Raw genomic sequence first — 18,988 nt, 5'->3', positions numbered from 1 at the left:
GTACCAGTATAAAGGGAAGTTGCAAGTCTAATTCTGGTCTCACCAGAATTGTGCTGGGCCTGCTTGGACTCTGGAGAACCAGACTTCTACGGTTGGATTTCCTCTGCAGAAGACCCTTTGCCACACTAAACTGAGCCAGCCAAAATAAAGCCAGTCATATAAAGTAGCAGCCAGTAATCACTGCTCCTCCAGATGTCGCTGAACTACAACTCCAATCAACCCAAACAAGCATGGCAAATAGCCAGGGAGGATGGGAGTTGTAGTTGAGCCACATCTGGAGGGCCAAATGTTCCTCACACTTGGCACAGAGGGTTAAATCGAAAGGTAGCCATGCTCACAGTAGACACACTGAGATGAATGCGCAACTTAGTTAATTGCAATGGACACCCTCTGAGTAGAAAGTATTTGCATATGACCCATATACCGGAGGTAACTCATCAGCATGTGTCCTCTATGTAGAGGAGGGTGAAAGGTTTAGTAAGCTGTTTGTGAGGTTTTATACCACAAATCTATTTACTGCAAGTGTTTTCACATTTACACTAAAATGCTAAATTTGTCTTTGGTGTTTTCTGAAGTTTCCAACAGTTGAGACAAGAAAAAACAAGCTGATGCCGCCTTCTCTACTACGGTCTCCTTCCCATCATAACCCTGAACAGCCTGCCCCCTTCCCCATGTTCTAGCGCTGGTTTTTGAGCCCTCCTCTCTTCCACCCCCGTCCCCTGGCCAAAGATTGAAGTGCTCTGCTCTAATTCTCACTGCAGAAGCAAAGCTCTTTTACAACACAAACCTATGCAGGTTTACTCCGCACTCATTCCAGTTACTTAACGGACCTTACTTCCATGTCAGGGTGCTTGACTGCACCATTAGGGCTTTGAGGGTTGTTATATATTTCTTTCAACAGCTCTCTAAGTACTTGGATCTGTACTGTATGTATTTTCCCTTCCCTTCCAGTCGGAGACCACCAAGACCTTATCTAATGCCCTCAGTGACAACCATAATCTCCAGATTCCACTGGAAAAGTTTTATAACCTGAGATACAAGGCAAATTGAGGATGCCACTTGTCTAATTTTTTGGTAAGAAATTAGTGCAGACTTCTAGTGGGTGAGAGGGTGCGGGTAGTTGGGCGAGAGAGAAAACACATCTGCCTGCCTGGTCTGTGCTCTTGGGCAGAGATAAATGTACGGGTGAGAAAGACATGCGTGTCTGTGGTCTTTGGGTGCATAAGAGCACACTCTTTCCTGTACAGCAACAGAATCAGTATCTCCACAATCAGGGCCGGAAGGACAGAGCTTCCTTCCCAGGGCAAGCCTGATGTTGTTGTGTTATGCCATGTCCCCCACGGCAGCCATTTTGTGACTGGTGCCCACCAGACTTCCACAGCACTTCCATGTTGATTCATGTTTTCTTTTTGAACTTATTTATTTCATTTATTGTTTCCCACAGAGCAATCCAAAGCGATTTTAACAATAAAAACAATTTCAAATCCAGTACATACAAACTGGGATAAAAGTACATACAAACTGGGATAAAAATCGCCACTTAAAAGGCTTGATGGAAAAGGGAAGATCTTAAATAGGTGTTGGAAAGACAGGTATTGCACCTGCCTGGTATTTAGCAGGCAGAGTTTTCTAAAATGCACATACATCTAGCATAAATCACTGGGAAATGCCATCCTGGCTTGTTACAAATATACTTTCAAGTTAAGCATTTAGGATCCTAACAAATGACAAGGAACACATAGCAACAGTGAAGTGTGATACTGTGGACATGGAACAGGCTCCTAAGAGATTCACGTGGTCCCTCTGCCACTTTCTTTTATGCGGCTGGAGAAAACAAGGCTTTCAGAGGCATGTAGTTAACAGGGCTTTAAAGAATTTTGATTTGCTGTTTCAAACCGATGTTGGCTTTTAAAGCTTGTATCTGTATCCCTGCATTATTTCATGTAAACCACGTTGTGTGCTTTTGGGAGAATAGTGGGTCTAATGTATTCATTTAGCCCTAGTTAAGGGAGTCATAGCAAGAATGACAAGAAAAAATGAGGACATTTTGAGTTTTTAATCTTTAGTGTTTAAAGTTTGTTTCTTACTTAAATACAATACACTTTCTAAAGCGATTATCATTACAGTAAAAATAATTGCTATCTAGCTGCAAAAATAAGATTCTCAGATTATAAACACCATCTACAGAAGTTAATATACACAGAAACCTTACAAATATGTAAGGCTTTAATCCTTCTGGATATTCATACAGAAAGATTCTTACAAAGATGAAACAAACACCGTAATAGTTTTTCCTCTTTCCCAAAATCTAACACAAACTAGTGGTATTCTCTATCCTATCACATAGTCACATCTTTGCATTTTTTCAAGTATGTTTCAAAAAGCAGGACTAAAACATGAAATGCTGGAGAAGGCTTCTGCTCCCTTTAAAAGTACAATAGGTTTGTGGTACCAAAATTATGGAGGCTAAAACATCGAAGGCAATGTACAAAGAAACCCAGGGATGCAAAAACTGCTGCAGACACCAGTATATTACTGTGTTGCTGTCTTCAAAGCTGAACACATAAAAAAAAAATCCAACTCTGGAAGAAAGAATAGAGTCTCTTGGAAACTAGAGTTCTTCATGGTAAAAGCTTTCATCATGCAGCTGCCTGCCATAATCTGTGGCTTCACTGTTGAGAAACAGATCTGGATTCTCAAGAATTTCTGCCTCTGCCAGCCTTCCGTTACCATCCAAGTCCATTTCTTCAATGAGGTGGACAGCCTAGAGAATAAAATTAACAAGCATTAAAGTAGCTCACAAATTCATCTCTTGTCTGCCTGTCTTTCTTATTTGAAAAGACTGTACGGTACCTGTAAAGAGTTTCATAGAAATAATGTATCATCTGCTGTGTAGATATGATAAAAACATGTGATGGAAAGGAGAAATCCAAGTAGTTTCTGCATTCTCTTTTGGCTGTCCATATTACACTGGTGTGTTGCCAGGGGTAGGGATTGCCAGATTAAAGTCTCATCCTCCAAAAATCTCTCTATGCTGCTCAGATATTGCAGCAGGGAGTAAAGAAATCTATAGTGCTGAGCTGGGGAGTTATTTTTTGCTGGACCCGGATGCTTAGGTTCCACCAATTTCTTCAGGCCATCTTAACAGGTAGATACGGCTGCCTACCTATCAATCACCTGATGTCAGGTGAGGCATTTTCTGTTGCCTATGTGGTTTGCCATCACTCAGGCTACGACACAAGGTTTTGCAGGCACGGGGGCTGTAATCTGAAGGTTGCCTGTGCAGTGGCAGTCACAAAGGCACAGGGTTCTGCCTAAGCCAAGGATCAGATAAACCCACTTTCAGCAGAAAATTGCATCTTTACCTGCTTAATAATAATAATAATTTTATTATTTATACCCCACCCACCTGGCTGGGTTTCGCCAGCCACTCCGGGCGGCTCCCAACAGAATACAGTCAAACCTTGGTTGTTGAACATAATCCGTTCTGGAAGCCTGTTCAGCTTCCAAAATGTTTGACAACTGAGGCACAGCTTCCAATTGGCTGCAGGAGCTTCCTGCACTCAAGTGGAAGCCACGTCGGATGTTCAGCTTCCAAAAAACATTCGAAAACTGGAGCATTTACTTCCGTGTTTTTGGCGTTCAGGAGCCAAAACGTTCCAAAACGGAGGTGTTCGGAATCTGAGGTTTGACTGTATTAAAAACACGATAAAACAGCAAACATTAAAAACTTCCCTAAACAGGGCTGCCTTCAGATGTCTTCTAAAAGTCTGGTAGGAAGGGCAGGTGCCACTACCGAGAAGGCCCTCTGCCTGGTTCCCTGTAACTTCACTTCTCACACTGAGAGGACTGCTAGAAGGCCCTCAGCGCTGGACCTCAGTGTCCACACCGAATGATGAGGATGGAGACCCTCCTTTAGGTATACTGCTCCACACTAGATGGGCACAGGCTGGCCAAAATGGCCTTGCAGGCCAAATGGGGAAGGCCTTCCGCACTGCTGCTAGAGTAGGCTGTTACAATGCTGAGCCACAATTAGGTGTGTTAAAGTCTAATGGATTCCAGGGAGGACTCAGAACATCTGCGACTGTGTGATTGAAGTCTGGCTATCAAGTTCATAAAGTTCTTCAAAACTCTTACCTCTTCCTGAGCAATACCTTCATTATTAGGTACTACCCAGCTTAATAACTCTTTAGGGTTGAGTTTCCCATCCTTATCCTTGTCGTAATCATTTGTAAATCGATCCTTCTCCACAAGTATCCATTCTGGGTCTTCACTGGCAGCTAAACACAATTTTTCACATGGATTAAATCTCTTTCCTTTGTATACCATCAGTTAAAATAAAGGAACTGGAAAAGCAACCATGCTTTCTGAAACAGTATCAGAAGAAACTTTAAAAATGTTGTCACAGCAATTATTAACAAAATGAAAACTATGTTCCAAATGTTGGATGTGCCAAAAAGGTTACTGTCAGAGCTGCTCCCAGATCCTAGCTCACAGAGGATCACGCTAGCCAGCGTTCACTTTATAAAAGTCTTTATTGAGTTACAGTTTCCATTTCCAAGCTGCCGCGTGCCGCTCTACGTCTTATAAGCTAGACCGGCGAAGCTCCGTCTGAGTCTCCGCCCCTTGTACACCAACTTAATACCCTAGCCTTACTCCACCTTTTCCGCCTGACCGTTCTTCTCTGGGTCCCTCTGCCCCCCGTGGTCTCTTCCTTCCTGGACTCTTCTGACGCTGACCCCCCGGACCCTCCTGTCTCCTTGCGTCGGGCTTTAGGACCTGGCTCCCTTTCCGGGCTGCTTACTGCGCCGCCTTCCGGTGCATTTGAACTTGGCGCGCGCGCCCAACCTTCCACTTTCCGCTTGACCGTTTCTTCGCTCTCCGATGGAGGTGTGGCCACTCCTGACTCATGCCCTCCCCCCTGCTGCGAGCTGCCAGAGCTCGATACCTGGCGCCTTTCCTCCCCACTGCGCTCTGTTGGTGACGCTGGCCCCGATTTCCAACTGCTGCCCTCTGAACCCTCTCTGGACCCTTCTTCCTGGGGTGTCCCCCTAAGCTCCCCCCTTGCTCTGGCCACTGGCGCTCCTTTCTGTGAATCTTCTGATTCACTGGACAGACTCGGAGATCTCGGGTCGTCGTCGTCACTCATCTTTTCTTCTGCCTCCTCCCCCTCGCTCTCTGTTCCCTCCCTTGCCCTCGCCTCTGCTCCTGAACCCCTGACAGTTACCATTTGGTATAATGCAAAAAAGGAAAAAGGAAAAAAGAGCATTGTGGGGAAATTTAATTAAATAAAAATATCTGAATTATTTTTATTTTTTAAAAAATAAACAATTAATATATTACATTTCATTCCAGTGAGGATCAAAGTGATTTACAACCAAAGCAACGTAACAATAAATCATAAACCTCATTGATAAAGTCTCTAAAAATTTATCAGCAAAATATATACTATCCCATAGGATCTTTTGCTTATGCTCTTAACCTATCTGAATAATACAGATAATTATTATTTCAACTCAGCACCTCTGGCATAGGAAGGTGCCGTCTACTACAGAGAGATATTGGAGGCTTAACACTGGGAAAGGCGGGTTGAGGCAAATGGCGTGAGGCTGTCCAGTGTACACACTTTCTGGTCTGACTGCGGTATCTGAATGAATTTTGTCATTACCTTGTGGATCCTTTTCTGGACATTTGGAAGGCTTTTATGAAACATTTACGTTAACTTAAGATGTATGTTATTGTATCCATAATGTGAATGGATGAGGGACTGTTTGGTTACTATTGGTGTATAGACAGATTAGATCAGGGGTCAGCAACCTTTTTCAGCCGTGGGCCGGTCCACCGTCCCTCAGACCATGTGGTGGGCTGGACTTATGGGGGGGGGAATTAACGAATTCCTATGCCCCACAAATAACCCAGAGATGCATTTTAAATTAAAGGACACATTCTACTCATGTAAAAACACGCTGATTCCAAGACTGACTGCGGGCCAGATTCAGTAGGCGATTGGGCCGCACCCGGCCCCCAGGCCTTAGGTTGCCTACCCCTGGATTAGATAGAGGAAGCCCCTCCCCCCCCATTTACACACATTTGATGTGTGTGCAACTGTGCATTGCGCCAAACCCACAAGTGACCCGGAAACATCATAAAGTCACTGAAATGTCACAAAATGGGCAGGATGAGGGCGGGGGCAGAATGGGTTGTTTGCAGGCTTTTTCAATGGGTTTCAATCATACAGGATTTCACCGACGCATGTGGTGCCTCAGAACGTAACCCCTGCATAAACGGGGACTGCTTGTACACACTCCTTATTTTATTGGTTTAATTATTTTTTTCTCTTTCTCCTCTAGTTTGTTAAATCTGCAAATAATTAAAAAACAACTATGCCGATGACAGCATACCTACTGGAAACTGAGAACAGGTTACATAAATATTTATAACAACCAGAATCACAGCAGACAAGCAAAACTACCAAGTATGGGCAATATAGAACAGATTCTGATTTCCGCTTGTGCAGCATGACTTCCACTTTCTCAGAACATCCTATGCATCACACACCCCGCCGAAAAAAATGTGGTAGAGAATTGGGGGACCTTCATAGGAGATGGAGGGGCTGCATGGCAGAGGAAGGGAGTTGAGCTTATGCAATGCTGGTTATCACCCACTGAATCAACAAGGGTGTTTTTCATTAAACGTGAATGAACACCTTCTGATGGCAACCCCCCCCAATTATATTATTGTTAGTTCAGTTCAGTTCTGAAAAAAAATGATATTGCTGTATCAAAAACCAGACAGCTTATATTAACTCCCCACATTACTCCAAAGATTTAGGGCCAAAGAGCATTACTGCCATAGAAAAGGAGATGGGCAGATTCCTATTTAAATGCTTACAAACTGAACAGCAATAGTCATAGAACTGCAGAAGCTAAATCTCTTTTTTCCTTCCCACATTTACAAGGCACACAAGGTCACTGCTATTCAGAAAACAACCAGTTGCCAAAGGGAAGATGAGTGGAAAGTTTATGGAGAACACCTGTGTAAAATTAAGGACCTTGACAGATGTACTTTGCAAATGCAATGCAAAGAATTTATGACACTTCGAACATCATTCCCCGCCCACTCACTTGGATCTCTTCTGTAGTCACCAAGGAACTCTTCAAGGCTCACAAATCCATCGCCATCCTTATCATGTTCGTCCAAAGCCTCCTGAATTACAAACTCCTAGTGGGGAGAGAAAAGGTCGGGTAACTTTGGTCAGTTAACCAACAGTGTTTAAAGCGCTGCAGAAATTCACAGGATTCTTAATTTGGATGAGGTGCACTAAATTCCAAGTAAAAATACAAGAGACAAGAATGAACGCACTGTGTAGCTGGGCAAATTCTCACCAACACAGTGAATGCTCATTCTGGTATTTGCATTTTCCTTAGAACTTATTTCATCATCGTCCAAATAAGAGAGCAAGTTGCGCCAAGACAACAGTTTGAACTTGTGCACTCAGGTAAATAATTTTGTTAGTGAAGTCCAACCATTGTCCTAAGCAAGTGTGAGAGCACAGTAGATAGAACTAAAAGGTGCACAAATGGTGCAGAAGATACTGAATATTCTCCCATGCTAAAATTTGTTGAGGTGAGGGGAAAGGAAGGGCCATTCAAGAACACACACTTTTTTTTACATGAAGCAGCTATAAGGGTTTCTAATTTGACAGCATCAGAAACAAATACTGAAATGAGGGTTCCTTGATTTCTCCCCTTCATTTCAATGTGGCATATGCAGGACTGCTTGCCCTCAGCTGTTACACAGCATTGCAGGGCCCCAGCCTGGGGAGAGAGAGGTCTCACGGGCTTCAGTGGAAATCCCGCCCCCCAGCGGCTGAGCACTGGATTGCAGTCTGAAGAAACATCATCGCCACCACCTTTCCTGCATATGTAAAAGCTCAGTGGTGGATTTTCAATGCTATGGAGAAGCTTGTTTTACTCAGAAAAATCTGTATGTTGTGCATCCCTATAGTGTCCCTCAGGATCTGAAGAATGAACAAACAGCATTCCCCGTGGTAGACACTTTCTCTCAAAACTTGCCTTCATGTATTCTGCTTCCTCAGGATGTTCAAATGCAATGAATTCATCCAGATTCAGGCCAGAACTTCCATCCCTATTAGCCTTTTCAAACCTCTTCTTGTCCTTTAAATGGAGCTTAGAAAACAGTTTGGGGAATAACAGTTACATGAACGGAAGTCATATTGTATTCATTAGTTTCAAGCTACATAAACCTAACCTGCTTTTCTTTTTATTTTAAATACACATTACAATATCAATCTTATATACACTGAGAGGAGTCAGAAGTTCATCATAACTTATATCTAGCTAAAAGAGGGTTGATAAAGGCTCTAGTCAGAGTGTGATTAGTGATGTAAAATGAGAAAATACAGAAACTACAAAATTATGTAAGCAAATGCCACATCTGTCAAGGAAACCTATGAAGTACAATGTGTCATATTTGTATACATAGTGCTTAATTTTTTAAAAAGCTTCACACAGATGAGTAACTTTACAAAAAACTGTTTACAGGCAAGTTATAATTATTATTCTTTCCTTGTGTCAAGCCGACTGGCAAGGAAGGGGGAATTAGTGCAATGGCTAGAAAACTTAAGAGAGGATCTCTCAGACTCTGAACTTGTGGCATTCTCACCCACAGGGCTGGCCTTGACCAAGGGAGGCAACAGATGTTCCAGGCTGGAGCTACAGGAGAACACATGCTGTCTCACCTGCCGGAAAGATTCTTCTTCGGCATCTTCCAAAGTCGTATCATCATCAAAGTCTATCACACGATCATACATCTGAATATTGTATTCTTCCCAGGATACATATCCATCTCCATCTTTGTCATATTCACCAAACTGTTGCTTCGCGTCTTCTACAACGTAATGCTTAAAAGATTGCTGGATCCATGAACTCAGCTCACCTGTGGAGATTCCCCATAACATAAGGAGGTGAAGGGATTCCCCCCTCCCCACCATAAATATTAAGAGGAAGCCAGCATTTTCTAGGCTGCTTTAAGCACAGATGCAACCCTCATGCTATCTCCACAACAAATGGTGACCCACCTGCACTAAACATTTAAAATACCATTATAGCATGTTTCATTTCAATTTCATAACATTTATACACCAAAAATCTGGAAAACTAATAAAAACTATTGGGCAAAATAAAATTTATACACTGCTTGATTGTAGGGGAAAACCCTCAAAGCAGTTTAAAAAAAGGTAAAACAGTGAAATCAGGAAAAAATCACAACCATACTTTAAAACATACAAACAGATTCAAATTGCCTCAACTTTCTAAGCATCTTGGTGGGCTTGTTCTAAACAAGAATGGTTGTAGCAGGTGCCAAAAGAGTACAGGGAAGGCACCTGCTTGCTCTCAGTAGGCAGGGAATCAACCGCGATGGCTTCCCCCAAAGAAGCCTGGGAGCTGCGGTTTGTCAAGGGTGCCGACAGTTGTTGGGGGGCCCATTCCCCTCCCCAAGCTACAATTCCCAGTGTGGCTCTACAATCAATTCCTCATCCCAGAGATGTGAACTGTAGTTTTGTGAGGGCAATAGGGGCACCCTAACAACTCTCAATACCCTTAACAAACTTTGTTTGAAGTGATGACAGTGCTCTAAATATACAGTGCAGGTGAGCCCTGGACTGAAAAAAAAATAACGCAGACACAGAATTTGCTGATTAAATGTTGCAAGACTATTTCACTCCGTATGTATCCATCAAATCTTTATTACAGTCATAGAGAGGCATAAGTAGGGTGGGGAACAATCATTTTAAATCTGTAAAACATTTTGGGAAACTAAAATTATTAAAACAGAAGATATATAAAAAAAACTGTAATAAGCTTAAAGAATCTAAAAGAAGGGTTAGGATTATTAAATGGATGTGGAAGAGCTTAAAAGGTTAGTATATAAAAGGCTATGGCTATCAATTTACAGAGCACTCTAATATGAGTGTTCATTAAATCTAGCTTGTGGCACAGGTCATGATCCGACAAATTTTGAGCACTGCTATGCAGAACCTGGAAACTTGTATGTTGTAGCAGGGCTGGTACCTGAAAGCAGCAGGGAGGTATAGAATTGCCCTGGGTGCTTGAGTTGTGGGGAGATGAGACTAATATGAATGTCTTTGTAATACAGGCACTGGAGAAGCACATACTCTATTGTTTCTATTTGTCCAGAGTCACAGGGGCATTGTCTCTCTGAGTAAGCAATCCTCCTATACTGACCTTCAAGGACAGCCGAGGGGAGGGCGTGGCATCGTGCCAGGGTGAAGGCCTGCTTAGGGACGTTAGTCAGATATGCCATGGGGGAGGCAGAGTACCTGTGGATCCATTAGCAATAAAAGTTGGGGTCCTGGCTAGATCCAATTGGCACTCTGTGTCTGCTACATGTTGTTTAATGTGTGCTTTGGCCTGATCATATCCCATGCTGAGAATAAGACCTGGAGAGAAGCCCAGGGATGAGATTTTAGTTGCCACTCCCTGTTTCCATGTGGATTGAAAATCATCATTCATAGTTAGTGGGACAAGGCCAAGGGGAAATAAATATAGTCTGAGCCAATATTTGAGTATGGTCACCCGCACTCTAGCCTCCACTTTTGTGAAGCCTGTCTAATCTCAGAGTGGCATTAGAGACACATTTTGGGACCTGAAGGACTGATCTTCGAAATTTGGATTGAACAAGTTCTAGTGGTGCAAAATTGGAGAAGGGGCCTGGCTGGGCACCCTAAAGAAGTTGTGCTATTGGCTTGGCTTCAAATAGTTTGATTGCTGCAGGTATATTGTGGCCACCTCATTTAAAAAAAGTTAAGGATTGCAGATGAGGTCCTCTGAGCAATTTCAGCAACATAATCCCCATGGGCTTTCCGACTGCCAGCAGAATGAAAAACTACCCTCAGGTATTTGAAACAGGAGGCCTGCTCAATCTTGTGGCCATCTAAGAGTGGCTCACTGGTCTTTTGGCAAATGCCATGATTTTAGTTTTCTGTTAGTTGAGTTCTAGCCTGTCCTCCTTGCAATACTGTGTTAGCGCTCAGTGCTCTTTTGAGGCCAATGGGTGTTCCTGAAAGCATTGCTGCATTGTCTGCCTAGAGCAGAACAGGGATGTGTCTTCCAGCAAGTTTTGGGGAGTGAAAGTTTGAGCTATGGAGATGACCCACCATGGAGTTGATGTAGAAATTAAACAAGAGTAGGGTCAGTATGCAGCCTTGCTTGACACCTTGCTCAGTTTCAAAGGCATTGGTGAGATGGCCCCAGGGGTTACATCTTACTTTTTGAGGTCCCTTCAGTAACATACAAATTAAATGGAGTAGACATGGATCTATTGAGTTGGCCTCCAGTTTTTTTCCAGTTTAGCTCTGAGTATGGAATCAAATGCTGTTTTGAAATCTATAGAAGCAGCAGAGGGAGGTTGTGTTGCGGAAGGAGTACTTCTCAATGAGATGATAGAGTACTAGGCACAGGTCAATAGTGGATTGGCCTTCCCTAAAGCCAGCTTGCTCCTCTCAAAGTATATTTTCTTGTTCCATCCAGTCGTGGAATTTCCACTGTAGGTGTCTTGCGTAAAGTTTGTGAATTACGTTAAGGAGGCTAATCGGTCTGTAGTTTGTAGGATCATCCTTTTTCCCTTTTTTATACATAGGGGCAATGATTACAAGCCCCCAGTCCTTGGGGGCTCGGCCATGGGTGTCAATGCAGGTGAAGAGGCCAGAATAGGGGCCCAGAAGTCCATATTGTTTTTAATGGCCTCTGGAGGAATTAGGTCTTCCCCTGGGGCCTTCCCCAGTTTTAGCTGAGCTACCAGGTTGTTAATCTCTTGTCACCATCACTGGTGCCCACATAGGCAGATCTCTATAGTTTGACTAGAGCAGGGGTCTGCAACCCGTGGCTCCGGAGCCGCATGTGGCTCTTTTACATCTTTGCTGCGGCTCCAGGGCAGATACTAGCGAAGGGAGGAGGCGCATTGTGCGCCCCGACACTCCTCACTGTGGCGGGCGCTGTACTGGCTGTGACGTCGCATGGGGACGGTGCGTGTGTTAGTCACGCACCGTCCCGACGTCACCTTCCCGCCCGCTGTCAGATCGTGGCTCCGGAGATATATTTGTTTTAAATGTCGCAATGGTTTTGCGGCTCCCAGTTGTTGTTTTTTCTTCAGAAACGGGCCCAAGTGGCTCTTTTTGTCTTAAAGGTTGCAGACCCCTGGACTAGAGCCTCCACTTTTAGCAGAGGTGTCTGAGTAGAGTTCCTGAAAGTGAGCCTCCCAGGTCTCTGGCAGGATGTGAAAGTCCACTATGGTTGGGCCATTGTTTTGTGGGCTAGATGTAATATGCCAAAATGTGGCTGAATCATTGGATTTGGCTGCCTGGATAAGTCGTGTCCAGGTGTTCTTCATGGCATCCCTTTTCTTTCATGCCACAAGGTACTTGTAGTATCTCTCCTGCTGGAGGAGGACCATTGCAGCTGTTGGTTTGGTCTTGGATACATAAGCCTTGTAAGCCTTGGATACATAAGCCTTGGATACATAAGCCATTAGGAAGAACTTCCTGACAGTAAGAGCTGTTCGACAGTGGAATTTGCTGCCCAGGAGTGTGGTGGAGTCTCCTTCTTTGGAGGTCTTTAAGCAGAGGCTTGACAACCATATGTCAGGAGTGCTCTGATGGTGTTTCCTGCTTGGCAGGGGGTTGGACTCGATGGCCCTTGTGGTCTCTTCCAACTCTATGATTCTATGATTCTAAGTGGCAGCAAGAACTTTTCTGGCATTAACACAGTCCTTGTCAAAGCATGGCTTGGAGTGGTGCTGTTGTCTCAAGAGTGTGCTATTATTCCAGGTTAGGTGCTGGTGGGGCTCTTGCATAAGGGTGTTATAATTCTCCAAGAGTGCATCAGGAACTCAGCAGATGTCAGGGCAGACCAAAGACACTGTAGGCGATCTGAGGCCAGTAGTTCAGTTATCATTTGGTTTAGATGAGGAGTCCACTTGGGTCGACGGTAAGTTCTTCCTGCTGGCATTAGGAAGGGTTGGTAGCAGTCTTCAGTATGTATCACTTGGGTGAAGGCTGTTAGCTAAAGGAGAATTGGGAAGTGATCACTGTCAAATTTAGGCATAACTTCTAGGGTCTTAACATAAGGAAGGAGGTCCCTAGAAACATATAATCTATAGCACTCATTCTGGAGCCACTTACAGATAGGTAGCTGTGTTGGTCTGCCATAGTCAAAATAAAAAAGTTCCTTCCAGTAGCACCTTAAAGACCAACTAAGTTAGTTCTTGGTATGAGCTTTCGTGTGCATGCACACTTCTTCAGATACACTGAAACAGAAGTTGCCAGATCCTTCTATATAGTGAGAAGGTGGGGGGGTATTACTCAGAAGGGTGGTGGGAATGGGTGATTGGCAGAAAGCTGAGATGAGCCTGTTGACGACTCTTAACGACTGCAATAGGTCTTGCAGGAAAAGGCAAGGGGTGAGAATGTGAAAAATGGCTTAGTCATGTATAATTCTGGAGCCAGATAGGTAGGTGAATTTAGCTGGGTAGTCACTTTCAAGGGCACCATTTAAAATGTAGAGGTTTAGCCTAAATGCTGTTTGAGCCAAGCAGAGGACTGCAAAGTTTGATTTCTGATCTTTTGAGCTGCGAGTGAGAAGGAATCCATCAGCTTCAAGGTTGGGAGGAGGACATTTGTGCCGTGCATACAGTGAGTGGTCATTAGGGCCCAGTCTGGCGTTGAGGTCCCCTCCCAGAACTACAATTGCATTTGGGTTGAGCAGGATAAGGTCAGTGATATAAGTTTCCAGATCAGTCCACAAGACTCTGATCTGAGGATTCTGCCTCATTGGTGGCATATAAGCATTTATTACCAACAGGGCATGACTGGATTAACACTGCCATGGCATATGACTTGAATGGGGGGGGGCTTGAAATGGCACGTAGAGTAGTGGAGAATAGGACCCCCAGGACCCCTTTTGCTCTTCCATGCTTTACCCCTGGTTCTGCCCCAGTTGAGAATGAATGAAATCCATTGAGTAGTAGTATTAAGTAGTGGGTGGACATAGCAGATGGCACAGAGATTTCTCCAAGTGGTTCTTTATAGTAAGCTGGAACTGAACTGAACTGAACAGCTCAGCCGGCCTGCTTTTATAGGCAGGCGGCTGTCAACATTGTAACAAAAACACTCTGGGGTTTCCCACCTATATTAACTGACATGGACCTGAGTGAAAACTATATACACAATATCCCTGGTGGCCGGGGCGAGAACTTCAATACACAACAAGTAGTTCATCCACAGTCGGTGTTTTCTGGATCATGATGTTGTCATGATAGGAGAGGAAGTCTTTAAAGCCAGGCTCTCTGGTGGATGCAAACCACCCCGCCACATTCCAAGTTAGAAGAGTGACCTTATGCAGGTCATGTTCTGCTCTTGCTCAGAAGGGGTCTGTGAAGATTATTTGAGATTTTCTTCCAGGGTCTCATTTTCCAATGGCATGTTTATACCCAGGCTTAGGTCGACCCATCCAGGGAGCAGCATCCTTTTGGGCCCATTTTATAGAACTCACCCTGTCCCCGTTAGTAGTTTCTGGAGGGTAAACTTTGTCCCTTTCTGCTAGAATCACAAATCAGTTGGAAATAGTAGTCTGTGGCAGGTAAAAGTCTTCATTTCTTAGCTGTTTAGCAGCAGAAAGGATGTAATTCTCACAATCTTTCAGGCAATTTAATTTAGCTTTAGTTTTGTGACGATTTAATCCTTGTCAATCCCAGGGCAATGTATTTTTAAGGTTTGCCCATTTTTGTTGCAGCTCAATATCATTATTTTTCGTTGTTTCTTTACTCAAGGTAGCATCTGGATATTCAATTGTTTTGGTCATTGGACATATTATACTCACATCTGTAACCACTGGGCCTTTCCTTTCTAAATTGGCCAATGGAGTAATTTCCTTTTGTGTTGATCCAATTTCCTCCTAGGTATCTCATTTCTGTCCAGAGCCCAGGATTTGACATCTTATGAATTGTTTTGGTCGCAGGAGGAAATAAGTTTTCCTTTTCCTCCTTTTTACTTTGTACATTATTATTTGATAACAGATTTATCTCTGCCGTAACCCGTTGTAATGTGGGGTCATTTTGGGGAGTGATCTGTCCGTTCACTGTACCATCGTCCATCACATCTCTGGGCTTGACTTTCCCAAGGACTTGTTCTCCCTTTCCCAATTTTTATCTCCTTTATCACTTGCAACTTAAATTCCTTTAATTTTAAGCCCGTTTCTTCTTCTGTGTTGCTTCTCAATAAGTCTAGCCCTCCCAAGATTTCTATTTGGGCCACAGTTGGGAAGGTCCAATATTGACGCATTAAGGCTTTCTCTTCTGAAGTAAAATTTTCTATCCACTTGATCACAGAGTATTGTGGCTTATGTGTAGGTGGAGTCTTCCATTCTAGTTTTGATGTCTCTTGTTTATAATAAGAGGAGCAAGGATTCTTGGGTCCAATTCAAATCTATAAAGTTTTCATCACTGTTTGGTTTCGGAGAATCTCTATCTTTGCACTCGACAGCCATATCACCAAGAAAGGATGCCACTGGTGCCCCGTTTTAGAAAAATCTTATAATTTCTAGCCTATCTATTATTTTTAAAAAAACTCCCTGATTTTATAAATAAAGTTGGCTAGATCTGGGTCCTTGAAAGTAACCACTGCTCATGCCCTAACACTGTCATAGTATAGATATTCTATGAAGACAGTATCATAGTATAGATATTCTATGAAGACAGTATCATCAGGCCTCTTTGCTCCTGGTAAGGTCTTATCTAGAATAAGCAGCAGATGTGTTATACATTCTGCCTGGGTAAGGAGGCCTTTCAGTTTTGGATCATTTGCGATAACTGGTTTTTGTGGGATCATCACCAAATTCCACCCTTTTTCCTGGTGAAAAGTCACGTTGGGCTTCTGGATAATCAGTTGTTGGGTCAAGTTCAGCTTTGTGGACAGTATCCTCTCCGTTTCCCTCGTTCCCAGGTGCTTTCCCTCCTGGAGTCAAAGCAGCAACCTCAACTGAGGCATCTGTTTTACTCTCCTCTGTCGGATTTTCCTTCTCTAACATTTGCTGTGATTTAGCAGCATTTGCTACTATCTTCTTCCTTTCCCCTTTTTCCCTCTGGGCTTTTGATGCTGGCTTATTTGTATCCAAAGTGGAATCTGTTGGTATCAACACGTAACGCTTCTGTAATTGATTTTTACATGCACATTGAGTTTTATTCTTCTTCTTTAAGTCTTTAATATTTTTACTTTTCTTCAGTGCTTTAGATTTTTTGTTATACAGTCTTTGGTGATTTCTTCAGTATTTTCCTTTGCCAATGCAGTGATTACCGGCTGGGTTTGTCTAGATGTCCTTTCAGTACCTTTTGGCTCTAAAGCTCTCTCTTAAGTTGTAAACTTTTCCACCAATGTTGTAAGCAGCCCATTGCTTACTGTAAGAAAGTTTTTGATGAGGGTTAATTCTAAGCAAACCATATGAAGCTGATCCTGGAGGTCAGTGTCTCTCTCCTCTGCTTGTGTGCCTTTAGAAATGGCTTGTTGTTGGGTGGGCTTTTGCTTAGTTCAAAAGAATGCCTCTGTATAGGTTAACCCCACTTTATTTCTCAAATTGGCCTTGTTTATGTCCTCTGCCAAGGCCAAGTCTAGGGCCAGTTTATTGAGGGACTTATGTTCCTACGTTCCTGCATGTCCCCTTTAAGATGTATTGACCAGTCCAAGGCAGGAAGTATAGGGGATACTTCATCTTGTATCAGCTTGCTCGACTCTTCTTTACTCTCCTGAAGGAAAAACTTAGTGATTTTACTTTGTCTTCTCCGAGGTTCAGGAGAGCTACTTGTAAAGTTTGGCGTAATTCCCAAGAGTTTACATGCCTTCCTTGTGTAGACCATATTGGTCAACCACTCAGGGAGACAATGGAGCCAAGGCTTAAGTCTTAATCTTGCGCAGAGTCCCACAAAGAGTTACATCCAATGAAATGGAGGGGAGTTAATTCTTTCGTTTCTTTTCTTCCTCACCTTATCGGTAAAACACTGACTCACCTAGCGTTTCTCTCAGCCCAGAAGTTCTCGTATACCAGCAGTTTTCTCAATGGTTTCTCAACTGGATTGTCTCATCTGGTAAGTTGCAGTTAGTGCGAATGCGTTAAACTCTGAGGTCGGTGGCCATCTTGAAATCTCCACCCCATATATATTATTTGGGCCAACTCAAACTTATGTAGTGCATTCATACAGACGCACCTGTATTGGACGGGTCATCTGCCAGCTTGTCCTCTTGCTTCTCATCCTTCAGCCATTTGCTGAGCAGTTGTTGAAGTCCAGGAAATAGTCTAACTGGCCAGAGTGAAGTGGTCCACCTGCAGTTGTGGTCAGACTGCAGGGCCACAAAGAAGCCCACCCTTGGGCTACCCAACAGCTGAATTATGTGGTTTGGTTAGGATTCATATCTGCTGCAAGCTGACGTAAAGATCTTTATATATAGTACAATGTCTATATTTTTTCATGAATTATTGGTAAATACTCTTTTCATAACATCATACCTTCTGTGAGAAAGCCATCAGCGTCCACATCAATTTTTTTTATAATACCCTTCAGTCTTTTCTGCTGCTCATCTGGACTCAGTCTGGCAAACTCTTCCACTTCTTCCTTTGGAGGGAACAAGAAATCATTAAAAATGAGCACATAATCTGGGTGGGTTTATCACTTTTGGCGTGCTGTCAAAGAAGGTATTTTCAGCAGACAAAACATCTTTGGATCCTCCACTCCTACCATCAAATCCCCAGCTGCTGCTGCTCACTAAAAGGAACTGTGTGGCAGTTGGGCCCCTTCCCAAAACTGGTGAAAGTTGCCGGACTGCTAAGGATGCAACCCTGGTCTTGGGAGTAAGAATGACTCTCAGCCATGGGCGTAGCCATGTTTTTGTTAGGAAGGACAGGACTTTTGTTAGGGGGGGCAGAACCACCGTGATTGGTCAGTTAAGTATTTCTATTGTTTTACTTGATGGGGGGGTTTTGGCTACTCACGTGCTCTCAGTGAGACTTTGGAGTTGGAAGGGGCCCAAGGGTCATCCAGTCCAGCCCCTGCAATGCAGGAATCTCAGCTGAAGCTTCTATGACAGCTAGCTATTCAACCTCTGCTTAAAAACCTCCAAGGAAGGAGAGTCCACCACCTCTCGTGGGAGTCTGTTCTCAGTAAACATGAGTAAAGCTGTGGTATATATCACTTTATTCCAGCTGGTTCATCTAAAATTACAGCTGCTGTTAGACTCAGAATCCAGCCTAATAATTGCACAGGGAGGAGATGAGAGATTCTAGCAAGTAGGCAACAAACTGGCTAGAAATAGTTTAAATAACTGTTTCATCATCTGAAATCTTACCAGTTACACAAACATGCCCTCTTTTATCATCATCATCTGAAGGTCCTATTTTGAAGTGCCAGATAAGGGGCAGTCCAAAAATCTTTGCCACCTAGTGCTCTCCAGCAAAGGCAACTGCCACCCTGCCACTACCAATCTCTTTCGTGCTTCAGGATCTAGCAGACACTAAGGCTTGGAACAAGAGCATCATCAAAACAGCATGTATGGAAAGAGAGCATCAAGGACATTCCAAATTAATAGGCAACTGCCAATGCCTTGGTCCTGCGCATCACATATCAGAAATCCTTCTTTGCATAAAACCATACACTGAAACAGTGCAGTGTGGGGAAAGCAATATTTCAGTTGCCCTGCCATCCTGATTTTGAATGGCAACTGATGTAAGTGATATGCATTTGTAAACTTGAATGAGGAGTTTGTGTGTCCCAGGGGGAAGGAGTTGTTCCACAAAGGAGGGGGGGGGAATCTGTGAACCTCCAGGTATTGCAGGACTCCCATTCCCATCAGCTCCCACCAGCATGGATAATGGGCAGAGATGATCAGAGATGTAATCTAGCAACA

The 18,988-nt window shown here is 43.5% G+C and overlaps 1 protein-coding gene and 1 long non-coding RNA gene across 4 annotated transcripts in view; both read right to left on the bottom strand.

The window, feature by feature from the left end:
- The window catches only part of RCN2 (reticulocalbin 2), a 31,813-nt gene that overhangs the window by 10,105 nt on the left and 2,720 nt on the right, over positions 1-18,988 (bottom strand). The window contains exons 2-7 of one of the 3 annotated variants that reach the window (XM_083460799.1): positions 17,595-17,700; positions 8,762-8,958; positions 8,076-8,189; positions 7,125-7,221; positions 4,070-4,280; positions 1,402-2,820 (exon numbers count right to left, since the gene is read on the bottom strand). In XM_083460799.1, coding sequence (XP_083316925.1) covers positions 2,778-2,820; positions 4,070-4,280; positions 7,125-7,221; positions 8,076-8,189; positions 8,762-8,958; positions 17,595-17,700 — 768 coding nt within the window. In that variant the 3' untranslated portion in view covers positions 1,402-2,777. Of the gene's footprint in view, positions 1-1,401; positions 2,821-3,304; positions 4,281-7,124; positions 7,222-8,075; positions 8,190-8,761; positions 8,959-17,594; positions 17,701-18,988 lie in introns of those variants that run through there. The other 2 variants (XM_083460798.1, XR_014516073.1) reach the window with 2 other exon arrangements.
- Positions 9,740-12,530, bottom strand: LOC310686747. Its single transcript, XR_014516086.1, has 2 exons — positions 12,258-12,530; positions 9,740-11,915 (listed from the first exon to the last, which is right to left on the bottom strand). It is a non-coding gene; the product is annotated as an uncharacterized lncRNA (long non-coding RNA).

The sequence above is a fragment of the Podarcis liolepis genome, assembly GCF_965112155.1.
Source record: "Podarcis liolepis genome assembly, chromosome: 9".
Taxonomy (NCBI): Eukaryota; Metazoa; Chordata; class Lepidosauria; order Squamata; family Lacertidae; genus Podarcis; species Podarcis liolepis.
This window is presented reverse-complemented; position numbering and strand designations above follow the sequence as displayed.